The sequence below is a fragment of the Astatotilapia calliptera genome, chromosome 20, assembly GCF_964374335.1.
Source record: "Astatotilapia calliptera chromosome 20, fAstCal68.1, whole genome shotgun sequence".
Lineage (NCBI taxonomy): Eukaryota > Metazoa > Chordata > Actinopteri > Cichliformes > Cichlidae > Astatotilapia > Astatotilapia calliptera.
In genome coordinates this window covers 37,630,515-37,649,619 of record NC_137441.1, presented here as the reverse complement: position 1 = coordinate 37,649,619, position 19,105 = coordinate 37,630,515, and the positions used below count along the sequence as shown (strand labels likewise).

Below are 19,105 nucleotides of genomic sequence, written 5' to 3'. Positions count from 1 at the left end.
TGATAAATTGGACAGGCCCAAATATCAGGATTGGCCTGTTGCTGATATACTGGTACTTTTTTTTGGTTGATAAATGACAAGAAAATACATAAAAAGAAATCCCAAGTTAGAAATTAGGCAAAGAAAGAGAATAATTTTCTGTCTGTGCTGTATGTAAAACCTAAACAAATAGAAAGGGGACACTTCTTATTTTTTGTTACTTTACACTTAGACCTTAGAAATAAGACCATTCCTTTGTCTTATTTCCTTGCATGTACACTTCTCAGTGGTAGCTGTCTCTCAGTTAGTATACACTATACACAGTGTATTATATGATAGACTGTATAAAGTGAATAGTGAACACATGGCATTTATGTGGTACATTTAAAGGGATCTCTTATTCACCTTTTCAACCCCATATTTTTAACCTTCTTTACTTTTATTTATATATATATATATATTTATATACAACCCCCAGCATGCCCCTGTGGGCGGTTTATCCTTCAAGCTTGGGTCCTCTACCAGAGGCCCGGGAGCTTGAGGGTCCTGCGCAGTATCTTAGCTGTTCCCAGGACTGCGCTCTTCTGGACAGAGATCTCCGATGTTATTCCCGGGATCTGCTGGAGCCACTCGCCTAGTTTGGGAGTCACCGCACCTAGTGCTCCGATTACCACGGGGACCACTGTTACCTTCACCCACCACATCTTCTCGAGCTCTTCTCTGAGCCCTTGGTATTTCTCCAGCTTCTCGTGTTCCTTCTTCCTGATATTGCTGTCATTCGGAACCGCTACATCGATCACTACGGCCGTCTCCTTCTGTTTGTCTACCACCACTATGTCCGGTTGGTTAGCCACCACCATTTTGTCCGTCTGTATCTGGAAGTCCCACAGGATCTTAGCTCGGTCATTCTCCACCACCCTTGGGGGCATCTCCCATTTTGACCTCGGGACTTCCAGGTTATACTCGGCACAGATGTTCCTGTACACTATGCCGGCCACTTGGTTATGGCGTTCCATGTATGCCTTGCCTGCTAGCATCTTGCACCCTGCTGTTATGTGCCGGATTGTCTCTGGGGCATCTTTACACAGCCTGCACCTAGGGTCTTGCCTGGTGTGATAGACCCCAGCCTCTATGGATCTTGTACTCAGAGCTTGTTCTTGTGCTGCCATGATTAGTGCCTCTGTGCTGTCTTTCAGTCCAGCTTTGTCCAGCCACTGGTAGGATTTCTGGATATCAGCCACCTCCTCTATCTGCCGGTGGTACATACCGTGCAGGGCCCTGTCCTTCCATGATGGTTCCTCGTCTCCCTGCTCTTTCTTGGGTTTCTGCTGCCTGAGGTATTCACTGAGCACTCGGTCAGTTGGGGCCATCTTCCCAATGTATTCGTGGATGTTCATGTCTCATCCTGGACTGTGGTGCTGACACTCACCAGTCCCTGGCCCCCTTCCTTCTGCTTAGCGTACAGCCTCAGGGTGCTGGACTTGGGGTGAAACCCTCCATGCATGGTAAGGAGCTTTCTTGTCTTTATGTCAGTGGCTTCTATCTCCTCCTTTGGCCAGCCTATTACCCCAGCAGGGTACCTGATCACGGGCAGGGCGTAGGTGTTGATGGCCCGGATCTTGTTCTTACCATTCAGCTGACTCCTCAGGACTTGCCTGACCCTCTGCAGGTACTTGGTGGTTGCAGCCTTTCTAGTGGCCTCTTCATGGTTCCCATTTGCCTGCGGGATCCCCAGGTACTTGTAACTGTCCTCTATGTCTGCAATGTTGCCTTCTGGTAGTTCAATCCCCTCAGTTCTGACTACCTTCCCTCTCTTTGTTACCATCCGACTACACTTCTCCAGTCCGAACGACATTCCAATGTCATTGCTGTATAGCCTGGTAGTGTGGATCAGTAAATCGATGTCTCGTTCACTCTTGGCATACAGCTTGATGTCATCCATGTACAGGAGGTGGCTGACAACTGCTCCATTCCGTAGTCGGTATCCGTAGCCAGTCTTGTTAATGATCTCACCGAGGGGGTTCAGGCCTATGCAGAACAGCAGTGGGGACAGAGCATCTCCTTGGTAGATCCCGCACTTGATGGTGACTTGTGCTATGGGCTTGGAGTTGGCCTCTAGTGTTGTACACCACATCCCCATTGAGTTCCTGATGAAGGCTCTTAGGGTCCTGTTGATCTTGTACAATTCTAAGCATTCCAGTATCCAGCTGTGGGGCACTGAGTCATAGGCCTTCTTGTAATCAATCCAGGCAGTGCACAGGTTGGTCAGTCTGGTCTTGCAGTCTCGGCTGACTGTTCTGTCTACCAGTAGCTGGTGTTTTGCGCCTCTGGTATTCTTGCCAATCCCTTTCTTTGCCCCACTCATGTATTGACCCATGTGCCTGTTCATCTTAACCGATATGATGCCTGACAGGAGCTTCCATGTAGTACTGAGGCAGGTTATTGGTCGGTAGTTGGATGGGACCGGTCCCTTCTTGGGGTCCTTGGGGATCAGGACCGTTCGACCTTCGGTTAGCCATTCCGGGTGTCTCTCGTTAACTAGCAGCTGGTTCATTTGTGCTGCCAAACGCTCGTGGAGTGCAGTCAGCTTCTTCAGCCAGTAGGCGTGAACCATGTCGGGCCCTGGTGCTGTCCAACTCTTCATACTGGAGACCCTTTCTTGGATATCTGCCACTGTGATGGTTACTGGACCCTGTTCAGGGAGGTCGCTATGGTCTGCCCTCAGATCCACTAGCCACTGAGCATTGCCGTTATGGGTTGCGTCCTTCTCCCATATGCTCTTCCAGTATTGCTCCAGCCTTGGTGGTGCTGTTCTCTTATTGTTCCCTTGCCACTGAGAGTACACTTTTGCTCTGTGGAGAACAGCTGGTTTATTCTCCTGCCTTCTATCTCTCTGGTGTACCTCCTCAAGCGGCTGGCCAAGGCTGTGAGTCTTTGCTTGGCAGTTTCCAAGGCCTCAGGTATGGACAGTTTGCTGTATTTCTTATGCACCTTCTTTGCCGCACCTTTCTGCAACTCCGTTAGTTGGCTTACCTCCCTCCGTGCTACTTTGATCTTGCCCTCTAGCCTCCTTCTTCATGGAGGGTACTGCCCCTTGTGGCTGTTCAACTTGTAGCCAAGCATCTCACTGATCACTGCTGCTGTATTGTAGATCAGCTTGTTAGTGTCGGTAATCGTGGTTGTAGGTATCGTCCGTAGTGCTGCATTAACATCATCTAGCAGACCTTCTGAGGGTACTTCACGTAATCTTGGTAACCGGCTACGGGGGATCCAGGTTTCAAGCTTGGCCATGATCCTATTTTTCAGGTCAGTTGCTCTCGCACTCAACGATCCTTCTCCTATCGCACTTGGGGCTATGTACCCAATCTCGGGTAGGGGTGATGATATCTCCCCCCTGACCTGGCGTCCTGACTCCTCCTTGCCGTAGCATTTATGTTGTACCTCGTCAATCTCTAGCTGTGATAGCAGTCGCTTCTTTCGAATGTTGGAACACTGAGCTACTAGTTGTTTCGCCGTCATTGTGGATGTTGGGTATCAAAGAGAATATATATATATATATATATATATATATCCATCCATATAACAGCTAAGATACTGCGCGGGACCCTCAAGCTCCCAGGCCTCTGGTAGAGGACCCGAGCTTGAAGGATAAACCGCCCACAGGGGCGTGCTGGGTGTTTTTATATATATATATATATATAAACAGAGCTCGAGAGGATATATATATATATATATATATATATATATATATATATATATATATATATATATATATATATATATAGTAATTACGGATGTGTTTGTATGTGTATTTAAGTATTTGTGCGTTAAGTATTTGTGTACTGTATGTATTCAGTGACCTCAATATTTTAAATTTTGAACATCTATTATTGCAACTGCACATTTATGAGAGAAAAATATAGCAGGCTCTTTTTATTTTCCCTAACTTGTGTGTATATGCGAGTGCACCTGTGCTATCTGACAGATAGTGTTGCTGTTTGCTGCTGAATCTCTGAGTGCCGTCATGTCTCGGTCAGGCTGCGTGTGTCCGTTTGAAGGAGCTGCAGAGTGTTGAGCACAGCAGTATTACGGGAAATGCCTCTAGATACAGAGCCTCTCACTGCTGTGAGCAGTGGATGGGACTAATTTAGACCATGTTTACGAGAGAGAGAGAAAGAAAGAGAAGGAGATGGATTGGCAGTGTGGGAGAGGAAAATGTTGGGGTGAGAGTAATTACGTATGTCGGTGTAATTATTGCAATGACAAAGAAAAGGGAGATCCAGGAGAATAGGGCTCAGGAGATGATAAGAGAGAAAGTAAAGAAGAGATGGAGGACAAAATGATGGCAGGAGAGAACAAAAAAACAATGTTTTCTCTGTGCCACCCCCTCCATTCACCCCTTCCCCCCATCTGCCTTTCTCCCCTCAGGAATCTGTCTATTCCTCTTTTCCTCTGCTCCTGCATCCCCCTCCTCCAACCCTTCCCCCCCCACTTCTTTTCCTAAGTATGTGGATGGCACTCTACCACAGTGCCAGCCCTCTCTCACTCTATTTCTCTCTCTCTCTCTCTCAGTGTGTGCAGTCATGTATCAGGTTAGAGACATGCATCGTTGAAAGCGCATGTGTGTGAGTGCATAGAAAAACACATTTAAGGAGGACAATGAGGGAGCTACTAGAGCTGTTCTGCATTGTGAGTACAGGGGCACACATGTTTTGTTTTGTATTTAGATCTTTATTCAGTCTCTACCAGTGAATAAGAGGGCAGGAGTGGCTGTGTTTGTGAACTTTTGTCTATTGTTACGCCTTTGAAAGACAGTGTGGACAGTGAATTTTGTGTGAAAGACTTTTGTTGTGATCACGAGGTGTCACTTTCATTATAAATTGCATAAAATATCAAATGTTTTGCTTGATGAAATTTGCAGTCATTTGTATTTATATGTCTAACACTACCGTATATATGGTGTTGTAGTGCTTACACGTATTCTTCTCTTTTATGATTCCAATTTTAAGTTGAGCTTACAAATGTGCTAACTACAGCTAGGAGGCATTTCTGTGCAAGCGACTGTGGCTCACGTTTACATTGTCTCGCATATACTGCTAAAACATGCAGAGCGTTGCTTTAGGATTCGTCAGTTGTCGCCATCCATATAGTTTATATATACTTTTTTCATGTGACATGCATGTTGTGATGTCAGCCAGTCAGCTCAGATAAAACTATTAAAGGCATACAGTACCTCTACATCTCATCTTCAGGCATATACACACTTTAATATCCTCCTATTGCACGGTTACATGTAAACAAACGTATCACTACATATTCACACTGAGGACACACACTTGAGGGGTGTTTTGACTGGGTCACCTAACTACTGCTGCCATGGAAACAATGTGTGACTGGCACCTTGCCGGTGATCGTGTCACAGAAATTTGCATTCCAGCAAAGACTGGAAGGTGAAAGTTCTTGCAGTGGCTAGAAGCTGTTAACAACACTGACTCAAATATATGATGATGTTTAATTCCTAAAATTGTGTCTAAAATGTGATCGTCTAAAGCTAAACACTTCCAGAGGGAGAGGCTGCACTTAGCAATTGAAGTCAAAAAGAACTACAACATGAATTAATTAGCAAAAAAAGTAAAAGATAAAAATATCAAGCGTGCTTTCATTTTGAAAGAAATGCAGATCAGCCTGGAGCCTATCCCAGTTGTCATTCATCTTGAAGAGAGACACTCATTTGCATTTACATTCACACCTATGGGCAATTTAGACCCCACTATTGGCATGTCTTTGGTCTGTGGGAGGAAGCCGGAGTACCCGGAGAGAACCCAAGCAGACATGGGGAAAACATGCAAACTCAATGCTAATAGTGCATTATGAAAATGTAGCCAAAACTAGCCAGTAACTAGCTGGAATTTATCCTGATCATGTGGTGGTCTTGCACTGGCATCTTATTCAGCCATAGCGAGTATAGGTGTTATCCACATCATCATTCGTCAGTCATTCACAGCAGCAGATGGCACCTGTTAACCAAAGGTCTGCTCTCATTTGACAAACTCGCAGCCAGGAGAGACAGATGGAGCAAGCTGCTTGTGAGTAGACAAGCAACCAATAATATTTAAAAAGAAAAAAAGCTTTGATTTGATACCAGATCATAATGGTTAATTAAGGTGAAGTAATAACAAGCTGATAAATGATGAAGGAACGAGATTTATTTAATGCGCATTTGTAAATCTTTTTTTGTGACATATCATACCAAACCAAATTTAAAAGGTATGGAATATCCTGAATATTTCAGGACTAATGTCTTTATAGTATAATTGTAAATGGAAAAAGGTTTTTAATATTGAAAATCATGTTTCAGTTTCTTCATGTCTCCTTTTGTTTATTTGTTCTTCTCTTTTAGGACATAAACAAACGTTTGTCTCTCCCAGCTGATATCAGGCTACCAGAGGGCTACTTGGAGAAGTTTGCCATGAACAGCCCGCCCTTTGACAAACCCATGAGCCGCAGGCTACGGCGCGCATCATTGGTCAGTACTTAATTTATCTGTGTGCACATTTGCATCTATATATATGTGTGCAAAGCAGTTGAAGCTAGTCTCTGATGTCATTTTGTCATTTTATCTGGGTGTGTGCTTGCCCTTTTTCATGCTGCTTTGTGTAGAAACAAAAGTAATGTAAGCTTTCAATGCCATTGTACACTACTTAAATGCTTGACCAGGACCATTATTGTCTAAAACGCACACACAGAGCAACGACACAAACATAGACTCACTTTAAACACACACTGGGCTATGCTATAGTGCTTACAATGCCTCAGTAGGGGCATGAATGATAGATTCTGAATTATGCATACAGGCCAAGAGCATTATGGGTATGAATTGGGGTCTGGCAGTGAGAGGAGGGGTTGTTCGGGAAAGAAATAGGCTTGTATTCATGAATATGCAGCATGTCCTTTAATTGTTGAAGTGCCCCTGCTCTGTCACTTGGTTTTTATTTTGGTCACACTTTTTTTTTCCAAATTACGGTTTTGTTTCTGCCATCGCTCCAACTTTCAAGTTTCCTGTTATACATTATTGTGCCCTTTGTTTCACTCCACCCACAGGCTTGCGTAATTTTAAAGGGAATTCAGTGTACTTAGTCAATGCATTACATTAAACAAGATTACTGAAAGCCTGATATTCTTTGGGAAAATATGAAGGACTCATCCTCCATCAACCGTTTTTGCTGTTATTATCAAACAGGTCCATTTGCCCGCCTCAATCTCTCTGCTTGAAGCAACTTAATGACGTAGCTTTTCTGCAGGAGGCTCACAGACTTGAAAGCAAAGAGTCTCTGAGGGGAAGTATATGGTATAGGGTGGAGCAGAAGAAGAGGATAGTCATATATATTAGATGTATAGTGTGCGTTTTGTTGGGTTTGCCCAGCTGTGTGGAGCTGTGTATTGTTGGAGTTGTTGTATGTGTGTGATGTAATAGATCAATCAATAATTCAGCAGAAGTGTCAGTCTCATCTGCTGCAGCTCCTCTCCTGACTGGGATTACACCCCAGGACACCTTGGGATGAGCTAGAGAGCACGGAAGAGAAAGGAAATGTACAAAAGGAGATGGAAAGAGAGGACTAAAAGGGCTTGAATGATAAGATGTCAGGTTTAAAAAGGGCATGGATAACTGAAAAATGCTAAGCAAATGTAAGTAAAGACAAATGGAAACATTAGTGCCACTCTGTAGCTGGATTTAGGTTTTATACCAGGAAAACAAGGTTTTGATTGATCCCGAGCACTCTGCCGAGCTTGCAGCCCATGTATTCAGAAGATGCATCACAGCCAGACTGTTTTTGTTCTATTAGTCCTGGTCGTTCCTTTATATAGGGTAATGCATCCATGCAAAAGTGTGTTTCTGACCGTGCAGTAGTCTGAACATGGTTTGCACAGTATGTACGGTATTTAATTACTTTGAATTTGTGCTATGAAATGAATTAGCCTGCAGAAATTCCTCATTCACTGCTCATCTGCTCCTGAAATAGTTTAAGTACATTTAAAAGGAGCTAAAGATGTTTAAAATAAATGGTTTCACAAGAGATTTAAGTTTAACTAGAGATTATCTAGTGAAGGAATCCCATTGGCTGCGATGACCCATGGGTACTCAATGGTATGACATGAGTCCTGAGTGCTTGTGGATTTTACTACACCTTTCTTGGTTCTCAGCCTTTATTTTTACTGTGGAGTTGTGATGCTATCAAGTCAAAATTTGTCCACAGACAGGCAAACAAACACCTCCCAAATTGCTTAAAAAAATTCCTTTGTGGTATTTCCTGTTGCAACAAGCAATACCAGTTATCCTGTTATGTTTGGAAAAAATGTTTCTGAGAAAACTGATGTAATAGCCTCGGGGCTGCCTGTGCGCTTGTCATATGTTACGGTAATGTAGATCATGTTTCCGGTATTCCATCGCAGACTCTGAAATCACGTGTTTTGAGCGTCGAATTGTTGCCAGTGTAATGCAAGTGAAGTCGGTATCAGTTTTCGCTCATGGCTGTTGCACATTGGTAATCAATTATTCACAGCAGTCCAGTGAAACTCAGTGTTCCATGGCACTGAGGAGCGAGATGTCATTTTATCTCGAAGCACAACACTTAATCATATTATGCAGCACTCACTTCTTTCCACGAACCCGTTCAACCTTACAGCAACAGAACACTGAGCTAAAAAAACTTCAATGCCTATTATTATGTCCCTCTCTCTTTGCTCATGTTGTGTTTTCATTGTAAGTCACATATGATGTAACTGTCAACTGATGAAAGCCAAAAGGACTGCTAAGTATTGTGCAGTCCTTCGGTTTTCTTTTTTGTTGCTGTTGGCAGGTTTACATGAACATGGTGACAGTGCAAGCTGGTTTATTGGCCGATTGATTATAGTTCTGAGGAAGCTTCGTGTTAATGAATGGCCTCATCTTTCTTCCCACCTCTCATTTCCTGCCACCTCTTCTCTTCTCAGAAGGCTATCATTTTAGCTTTCCCACTGAATACTATAAATCCAGCCTCGCTCTCAAACTTAAGCTTTCTTCTAGGTACCACATAAAGAAACTGTAATTACAAGTGAAATATGGATAATTCGTTTGATTTCTTTGTCAATAAATATCTTCTTGCAGACATTTCACATCCTGCATTTTTTTGTACTATGAGTTCATCAGCCTGTGTTGCCCTGCAGCCTGAGACAAGGCACTTACACTCACATATTGTTTGGTTTTATCTTACTTCAGTTTTGTCACTAAAACTTGGCCTGACCTAGTTCTGCTGAGTAAGCTCGCTAGAGCGTTGGGAATGAAATGAACCTATTGCCATCAAAAGCATACGCAGGCGCACAAGCTCACACTTATGAAAAACATGGTAAGGCAGTCGGAGAGCACTGCTGCACACCGGTAGCAGAGAGGTGCGCCTTTCTGTGTGCACGCACTCCTTCACGAGGCAAGATTTATTATATGATTGTTATTATAGGGGTTAGCTGTGGGGGAGGTGGCAATAACGTCTTTGTGTGTGGGTGTTTTTTTGTGTTAGATTTACGTTTAAGCATAAAGTGTGTCTAAGTGTATGTAAATTCAAATTCAAATTTTTATTTGTCACGTACACAGTCATACACAGTACGATATGTAGTGAAATGCTTGGACAACTGCTCGTGACCTAAAGAAAACAAAAAAGGAAAAGGCTATGAATAAGATAGGAAATAAATATGAAAAATTAAAAAGGGTAAATTTAACTAGGAAGGAATAAAATATAAATTAAGGTTAAAAATGAAATAACTGTACAACACAAATTAGAATGAAGGGTAAATTTAACTGGGAAGAATAAGATAAAATATATAAATTAAAGTTGAAACTAAAATAACTGTACAACAAAATACACAATACACAATATAGAACTATATAAGAATGTATGAAGAAATCTAAATCTAAATAAATATTTACACAATAACAGCAGCTGTACAAGTATTAACCGGAAATGAAGAATATAGTGACCAGTGTTGTGCAAAACCAAAGTCCAGAAAGTCCAGTGTGTGTGTAAGAACCATATGTGTGGGTCAGTACTGTGTGGTGGTGTGATTGAGAGACCGTATCGCCTGCGGGAAGAAGCTCCTCCTCAGTCTCTCTGTGTTGGTCTTCAGGGAGCGGAATCGCTTTCCTGACCTCAGCAGAGAGAACAGTCTGTTGTTGGGATGGCTGAGGTCCTTCACCATCTTCCTGGCCTTGGTCCAGCACCGCCTGCTGTAGATTGAGTGCAGGTCAGGGAGCTCGGAGCGGATGGTGCGCTCAGCTGACCGCACAACCCTCTGTAGAGCTCGTCTGTCCTGCATGGTGCTGTTCCCGAACCAGGTTAAGATGTTTCCCGTCAGGATGCTCTCTATGGTGCACGAGTAAAAGTTCCTGAGCACCTTGGAGGGCAGTTGGAAGTCTCTCAAGCGTCTGAGGTGGTAGAGACGCTGTCGGGCCTTTTTCACCACGGTGTTGATGTGACAGGACCATGACAGGTCCTGCGTGATGTGAACTCCGAGGTATTTGAAGCTGTCCACTCTCTCCACTGGGCACTCGTTGATGACGGGGGTCTGGTAGTTCCTCTCCTGCTTAGTGCTGAAGTCCACTATCAGCTCCTTTGTCTTACTGACGTTTAGAAGGAGGTTGTTCCTCTGGCACCAGTTCTCCAGATTCCTAATCTCCTTCAGGTAGGCCGTCTCGTTGTTATCAGAGATCAGGCCCACCACGACGGTGTCGTCAGCAAACTTGATGATGGTGGTGGAGCTGGTAGTGGCCACACAGTCATATGTGTACAAAGAGTACAGCAGGGGGCTCAGAACACACCCCTGGGGGGCTCCAGTGCTGAGTATTATAAAGTACATGCCCCTGCTTCACATAAAAGCTCATATATCTACTCTGATTGATGTGTTTCTTTCATCTTTTTTGTGAGTTTGAAGGGCTGAAATTGACGTGTAACAAATAAAAGCACTGATTTAAATACACAAATAAGAATGTGTCAGTTAATTAACAACTTCTGCACATTTAAACTCCTGCTTACCCATGTCCACACTCACTTGTCTCAGTGTGTAAGTATGCCATCTTGTATCCGAGCTTATTCAGATGTGTTTTTTCTAGGCATGCCTTTAAAGACATCACATGCTTCAACAGCTAACTTGGTCACCGGAGACCCTCCCCCTCCCTCGCACACGCATACGTACATGCATTGGCCTGGGACTTTGTACGATTGTCACGATGGGACAGACTAAATTAAGAGGGTTGAGTGTGTTCATTATAATGAATGTAAAGGAAACGTCACACAATTAGACAAATTATTGAGGAAAAGTGAGAAACAAGTGACAGGCATAAACCCTGACAGACCTGTGGGCATCACTGCTTTATATAGCGACACCCATCCATAATTCATGACTTCAAAACCCAGGAGCCACATACATTATACAGCTAACCATGTATAACTGAGCTCAGGTTTATTTCAGTTATCACTCTGCAGTGTTTACCTTCCACATCTTTATAGTCTATAAAAATGTTTAGATATAAAAACGTAGTTGCCATATTTGATTATCTTTGCTACACTGACACCTTGTGGCCAAACAGTATATGTGCATCTGTAAATTACGTCACACCTTCCCAGTAATGACAGTTAAAGAACCTTTGAAGAGATGCAGATTTCTAGATAAATGTTGATATTTTTGTCCTTTTCCTTTTGAAAATATTATGTCTGCAGACTGTTGTTCAAGATGAATCACACTCAAAAATACAGAATAATCCTAAAAATTGCTCAAGCAGCCCTGTAATTTGTACACATTACAGGATAAAAAAAGGCCTGGTGACTCAGAAACCTGCAATTGTCGGAGATATTTCAAAAGTAGTGAGGCTGACAGTTAAATTAAATATGATGCAGTATCCGATCAGGCTGTGCAAAAGCAAGATTTGACCTGTCATTGCCAGCCTCCTCAAACGCCTTCTCTCTGTCCTCCACAGTCTGAGATCGGCTTTGGGAAACTTGAAACCTACATCAAACTGGACAAACTAGGAGAGGTGAGGTCAATAAAGAGCCACCAGCAGAAGCAATGCAATGCAAACAAAGTGTTCATCCACTGTATTTTACTCATTCATTTACTGTTTTTTTTTTTACATCTCTGCAGGGGACCTATGCGACAGTATTTAAGGGGCGAAGTAAGTTAACAGATAACTTGGTCGCCCTGAAAGAGATCCGCTTAGAGCACGAGGAGGGCGCGCCCTGCACCGCTATCCGAGAAGGTACTGACAAACAGTTGTGATTTGGAAGCACACACCTCCAAAGTCAACATGGCACACTTGTACATACAGACAAAAACTTGACAAAGTGTCTTGTAGCGCCACGGGCTGTGACTGAAGTATGAGCCGTGTTACGTCTCACAGCTTGTCTCTGTTTGACTGACAGTGTCTAATCTGTCTTCTCCTCCAGTGTCTCTACTGAAAGACTTGAAGCACGCCAATATTGTCACTCTCCATGACATTATCCACACTGACAAGTGCCTAACACTCGTGTTTGAGTATCTGGTGAGTGTCACTTTGTTTTTAATGTGTGAGTTACATGAAACCAGAAACTACAGATGAGCACTTTCTTTCTTTCTCATCAGGAAAAAGACCTGAAGCAATATATGGACGACTGTGGGAGCATCATGAGCGTTCACAACGTTAAGGTAATCTAGAGTATTACAAGCGGTCAGTATTGAAAAATGGAAATGTGTCTGGTGGCTGATTGTGTTGTTTACATCCTCTTCTCTCCACATCAGATCTTCTTATTTCAGCTTTTAAGAGGTCTGGCGTACTGCCACAGGAGGAAGGTCCTCCATAGAGACCTGAAACCCCAGAACCTGCTCATCAATGAAAAAGGAGAGCTCAAACTGGCAGACTTTGGTATGTCACCTTTGTCATTAACTTAAAGGGCAGATAGTTTTGTATAATATGCTGAAAGTTCCTTTATTGCTTAGTTTTCTAAGGTTCTCACAAGCTAATTACTTAAAATATTATTTTTGTCTCATTTTGATTATTTCAGTTTTCAAAGATAGGCTCAAAAAACATGTGGACAAGGATACTTAAACGTGTGGACTGGAGGAGGATGGATCAATCCTCCTCCAGTCCACATGTTTAAGTATTTTTACGCAACATGGATCCATCAGAGTGAGATAAGTGTGTGTGTGTGTTTTTTAGAACCCAGTAGCCTTTTATATACACCCTAACCCAAACAAGTACGAGTCCCACTAGCAACTCCTAAAGGTCATGCTACTCAAAACAACATAGTTTGGAGTAATTACCCAACACTCCCCTCCTTTGGTAAAAGTTGTAACATGATATTTCATTAATTCCATATCACTTCATATGGAAGCTAGCTTTATGCATGATCTTTTTTCAGGTATTGTGTATCTTCTTTGTGCCTGATACTATTTTGCCTTTCTGTATTTTGAGTTTCTGTTCTCCTTAATGTATGTATTCATTATATTTAATGCATTTTTATGCAATTTAAAGGCCCATCCTTGTGCATAGCAAGCTTTGTACTTTATAAAAATAAACAGTAAATATGTAAAGTTAAAAAATGTAACAAGAATTGATCTATGTCATAGAACACAAAACTTTAAAATTCATCAACTACGACACTATGCAAAGTTGAAAAGCTGTTACAGAGTTTGGATAAGACATCTTCTCACAGGTTCACAGGTGGTGGCCCACATTACAAAACTGTATGTTTATGAACTAGTCTCACTATTTAAAATCAGGTTTGGCTCGAGCTAAGTCGGTCCCTACGAAGACCTACTCAAATGAAGTTGTGACATTATGGTACCGACCACCAGATGTGCTGCTGGGCTCCACTGAGTACTCTACACCCATTGACATGTGGTGAGTGGACACATTTATCAATACTGCCCATTTTCATTGTTTGTGCAGCTGTCACTTCTGAGGTACCAGCATATTTCAGAGTAGAGTTGTTTCTTTTGTCTTTCATCAGCATTTAAATACTTTGTATGGATGTTAGGACATAAACATTGTAGAATTTGATTAAAAAGGTTCTTTTTTCATATTTATGTATAGAATTGGAGAAAGTTAGATTTTTAAAAATCTTTTGCTTTATGCATTAGATAAAAACAACCACTTTGCAACTCGTTTATAGTTTTACATCCCCTGGCAGCCTGAATCTGCATAATAGATGACTAAAACACTATAATTTTGTACTACTTTATTGTCGTTCTTCCAGGGGTGTGGGCTGCATCTTCTATGAAATGATCACAGGCAGACCTCTCTTCCCTGGATCAACTGTGGAGGATGAGCTTCATCTCATATTCCGCATCCTTGGTGAGACACCAATGGAATTTGGATGAGCATTTGCTTTTATGTGTGCGTGTACACTGTGTGCATGTGTATACAGGGAGTGCAGAATTATTAGGCAAATGAGTATTTTGTCCACATCATCCTCTTCATGCATGTTGTCTTACTCCAAGCTGTATAGGCTCGAAAGCCTACTACCAATTAAGCATATTAGGTGATGTGCATCTCTGTAATGAGAAGGGGTGTGGTCTAATGACATCAACACCCTATATCAGGTGTGCATAATTATTAGGCAACGTCCTTTCCTTTGGCAAAATGGGTCAAAAGAAGGACTTGACAGGCTCAGAAAAGTCAAAAATAGTGAGATATCTTGCAGCCGGAAAAGGGTGGAGTGCCCACTCCGGGTCGGGGATGAGTTCCTGCCCCAAGTGGAGGAGTTCAAGTATCTCGGGGTCTTGTTCACGAGTGATGGGAGAAGGGAGCCGGAGATCGACAGACGGATTGGGGCTGCAGCTGCAGTAATGCGGACGCTGCACCGGTCCGTCGTGGTGAAGAGGGAGCTGAGTGTAAAAGCGAAGCTCTCAATTTACCGGTCGATCTACGTCCCTACCCTCACCTATGGCCACGAGCTGTGGGTAGTGACCGAAAGAACGAGATCGCGGATACAAGCGGCGGAAATGAGCTTCCTCCGAAGGGTGGCTGGCCTCTCCCTTAGAGATAGGGTGAGAAGTTCGGCCATCCGGGAGGGGCTCAGAGTAGAGCCGCTGCTGCTCCACATCGAAAGGAGCCAGCTGAGGTGGTTCGGGCATCTGACAAGGATGCCCCCTGGGCGCCTCCTGGGTGAGGTGTTCCAGGCATGTCCCACCGGGAGGAGGCCCCGGGGCAGACCCAGGACACGCTGGAGAGATTATATCTCTCGGCTGGCCTGGGAACGCCTTGGTATTCCCCCGGATAAGCTGGAGGAGGTGGCTGGGGAGAGGGAGGTCTGGGCCTCTTTGCTTAGGCTGCTGCCCCCGCGACCCGGCCCCGGACAAAGCGGATGAAGATGGATGGATGGATGGATCTTGCAGAGGGATGCAGCAGTCTCAAAATTGCAAAGCTCCTGAAGCGTGATCATCGAACAATCAAGCGTTTCATTCAAAATAGTCAACAGGGTCGCAAGAAGCGTGTGGAAAAACCAAGGCGCCAAATAACTGCCCACGAACTGAGAAAAGTCAAGCGTGCAGCTGCCAAGATGCCACTTGCCACCAGTTTGGCCATATTTCAGAGCTGCAACATCACTGGAGTGCCCAAAAGCACAAGGTGTGCAATACTCAGAGACATGGCCAAGGTAAGAAAGGCTGAAAGACGACCACCACTGAACAAGACACACAAGCTGAAACGTCAAGACTGGGCCAAGAAATATCTCAAGACTGGTTTTTCTAAGGTTTTATGGACTGATGAAATGAGAGTGAGTCTTGATGGGCCAGATGGATGGGCCCGTGGCTGGATTGGTAAAGGGCAGAGAGCTCCAGTCCGACGCCAGCAAGGTGGAGGTGGAGTACTGGTTTGGGCTGGTATCATCAAAGATGAGCTTGTGGGGCCTTTTCGGGTTGAGGATGGAGTCAAGCTCAACTCCCAGTCCTACTGCCAGTTTCTGGAAGACACCTTCTTCAAGCAGTGGTACAGGAAGAAGTCTGCATCCTTCAAGAAAAACACGATTTTCATGCAGGACAATGCTCCATCACACGCGTCCAAGTACTCCACAGCGTGGCTGCAAGAAAGGGTATAAAAGAAGAAAAACTAATGACATGGCCTCCTTGTTCACCTGATCTGAACCCCATTGAGAACCTGTGGTCCATCATCAAATGTGAGATTTACAAGGAGGGAAAACAGTACACCTCTCTGAACAGTGTCTGGGAGGCTGTGGTTGCTGCTGCACGCAATGTTGATGGTGAACAGATCAAAACACTGACAGAATCCATGGATGGCAGGCTTTTGAGTGTCCTTGCAAAGAAAGGTGGCTATATTGGTCGCTGATTTGTTTTTGTTTTGTTTTTGAATGTCAGAAATGTATATTTGTGAATGTGGAGATGTTATATTGGTTTCACTGGTAAAAATAAATCATTGAAATGGGTATATATTTGTTTTTTGTTAAGTTGCCTAATAATTATGCACAGTAATAGTCACCTGCACACACAGATATCCCCCTAAAATAGCTAAAACTAAAAACTAACTAAAAACTACTTCCAAAAACATTCAGCTTTGATATTAATGAGTTTTTTGGGTTCATTGAGAACATGGTTGTTGTTCAATAATAACATTATTCCTCAAAAATACAACTTGCCTAATAATTCTGCACTCCCTGTATTAAATTATGCTCTTTGTCTTCTCCAGGTACTCCCACAGAAGAGACTTGGCCTGGTATCACCACCAGTGAAGAGTTTAAGACATACAATTTTCCCCGCTACCACGCAGAGCCCCTTGTGAACCACGCACCCAGGTATAAAGATCTAGTGGAGGCCTGCATGTGCAGATTAAGATTCATTTTCTGGAGGAAAACGTAATGACCATTTGGAAACAGTGGGAACACCAGATTCCTGCGCAGCTTTTGATCTCACTGCCACTCCTCTCGGTTCTTTCCATCCGCTCTTAATTTTTTTCTCTGCTTTCTGTCACACAGGATAGACAATGAAGGTCATGACTTGCTCTCAAAACTCTTACAGGTAAAGAACATAATTAATTACAATTATCTGCTGTTTACAGATCATGTACACCATAATGATTTTGTCTTTATGTGTCCCTAGTTTGAAGCAAAGAAGCGGATATTGGCTGAGGATGCTCTCAAACACTCTTATTTCAAATGTCTTGGAGAACAGGTTCAGACTCTGGCTGACAGTGAGTACATGCATTTGACTTGAATATCCACATTAATTGCACAAACACTGTCCCACATAACCTTTGTTGCTTGTTTTTCTTTTGTTTTTCTTTTTTAGCTGCATCCATCTTCTCTGTAAAAGGGATTCAACTCCAGAAAGATCCCGGAAAGAGATCCTCAGTCTACCCAGAGTCATGTAAGTGCTCAAGATTTAAAAAGAAAAAGAAGGAAGGGATGAAATGAGAGAAATCAGGAATCCTCGATAAAAGTATGATACAGGATAGGACTTGCTCCCTGTCTTCCTCCTCTTCTCGCTCTTCCTCTAAGTGTTTGCTTTTTGTCGTTTCTCATGCCACTGTGTGGTCTATTACCAGGTTCAGCCTTCACCACACACAGATCCCCCAGTTCCAGTATTAACATCGCACAATGCCATTCACTCAGAAGCAATATTAAATTCACGAATAGTGGAAGCAAATAGCACAATCTAGTTTTATCTGTGACTGACATAAGGGCAGGGATAGCTCAGTAGGTAGAGTGGTTGCCCCATGATCGGAAGGTCGGGGGTTCGATTCCCCTTAACAGCTACCCTGAGGTACCCCTGAGCAAGGTACCGTCCCTACACACTGCTCCCCGGGCGCCCAATGGCTGCCCACTGCTTCACTGAGTGAATGGGTTAAATGCAGAGAGCAATTTCCCCACGGGGCTCAATAAAGTACAATAATGTACACACTTTCTAAAAAGACTTCACATCACTGTGATCTGGTTGCCATGCTAGCGTTAGCATTTAAGTCAGCTTCAAGTACAGCAGTACAGCAACGTGAATGTGGCCTTAGATCCATTTTAGAGTATGTTTAGCTTTCCTGAAGTCCCGTCACATGTAAACAAACCAGTCCACCAAACCTTGTATACATGGCTGCTGAAATGCAGCTGGGGAGAGTTGCCTTTGTCTGAGTCTCTGTACATTAACCCTAACCCTTCAACATTTGCTTCGATTTGTTTCACAGTTTCTGTCCTTATCACAGTCTGTGTGTGTGTATCTTTGTTTTTCTGCTTGTGTTGCCTCGCTGTCATGTTCTGATAAACTGTCCCTTCTCTTTGGTGCCCATGCTCTCTTCTTCTGCACTGCTCATCTTTTCCTTAATCCTTTCTCTAATCTCCCTTGTGTACCCTACTCCAACTCTTCCATAACACCTCAATATTCCCAACCTCCCCCCCTTCTCCCTAACCCAAAAAAGCGATGGCCAATAAGCTAGGCTCCGCACCCTCGCAGTACTTCCAGAGAGAGGCAGCCAATCCCAGGGCTCAGAGTCACAATCTCTCCTCTACTTCCACTGGCTGAGTGGCCCTACTGTTCTGGTAAATACAGTCTCTTTCATGTGTCAGTAATCTCGCTCTCGCTTTCTTTTTTTTGTTTGGCTGCCACCGGGCCTTTTTTTCTTCTTCTCTGTCAGCACCGCTCCTTTGCTGCAAACACCACTTTATATAAGACCATTCCTGAATTGCATTTAATTATATCCATCTTCCCTCCCTGCACCCTGTCAACTAAAACAACATATTATTTATTAGCTGTTTCTTCATGTCTGTGTTTTGTTGGTTCCTCTTCATATTCAAGCCTGTTCCCACAAGCATTCTTCAGATTTCACTTCACTAATCCCCTTTTTTTTCTCAGAGCAAGCCACTCCTAATATTCATGTGAGGGAATCAAAGGGGCAACAGTTTGTTCATAAGAGCAAAGAATGTGATCTGAGGACAGGGGGTCATTAGATTTTTTTGTTTTTTTCCAGTCCTGTTTAGATTTCTGCAGCGAGAGATGTAGCGTCTGTAAGTGAGGCTTTTGTGCTGTGGGTTTGTTTGACTTTTGTGTGCAAAAGTCTTTTTAAATTAGCATGGATTTGAGTGCTTTACTGTGCTGTATGTTATACTTTTGGTAAGTGTGATTTAGC

At 43.3% G+C, this 19,105-nt stretch overlaps 1 protein-coding gene across 8 annotated transcripts in view; it reads left to right on the top strand.

Annotated features, from left to right (window-relative positions):
- The window catches only part of LOC113013466 (cyclin-dependent kinase 17-like), a 52,431-nt gene that overhangs the window by 29,410 nt on the left and 3,916 nt on the right, over positions 1 to 19,105 (top strand). For 5 of the 8 annotated variants that reach the window (XM_026154383.2, XM_026154389.2, XM_080295351.1 and 2 more), the window contains 13 exons: positions 6,380 to 6,505; positions 11,981 to 12,037; positions 12,145 to 12,259; positions 12,447 to 12,541; positions 12,622 to 12,684; positions 12,778 to 12,901; positions 13,759 to 13,879; positions 14,235 to 14,332; positions 16,682 to 16,787; positions 16,968 to 17,010; positions 17,092 to 17,182; positions 17,281 to 17,358; positions 18,398 to 18,518. In XM_026154383.2, coding sequence (XP_026010168.1) covers positions 6,380 to 6,505; positions 11,981 to 12,037; positions 12,145 to 12,259; positions 12,447 to 12,541; positions 12,622 to 12,684; positions 12,778 to 12,901; positions 13,759 to 13,879; positions 14,235 to 14,332; positions 16,682 to 16,787; positions 16,968 to 17,010; positions 17,092 to 17,182; positions 17,281 to 17,358; positions 18,398 to 18,501 — 1,221 coding nt within the window. In that variant the 3' untranslated portion in view covers positions 18,502 to 18,518. The remainder of the gene's footprint in view (positions 1 to 6,379; positions 6,506 to 11,980; positions 12,038 to 12,144; positions 12,260 to 12,446; positions 12,542 to 12,621; positions 12,685 to 12,777; positions 12,902 to 13,758; positions 13,880 to 14,234; positions 14,333 to 16,681; positions 16,788 to 16,967; positions 17,011 to 17,091; positions 17,183 to 17,280; positions 17,359 to 18,397; positions 18,519 to 19,105) is intronic. The other 3 variants (XM_026154388.2, XM_026154385.2, XM_080295352.1) reach the window with 1 other exon arrangement.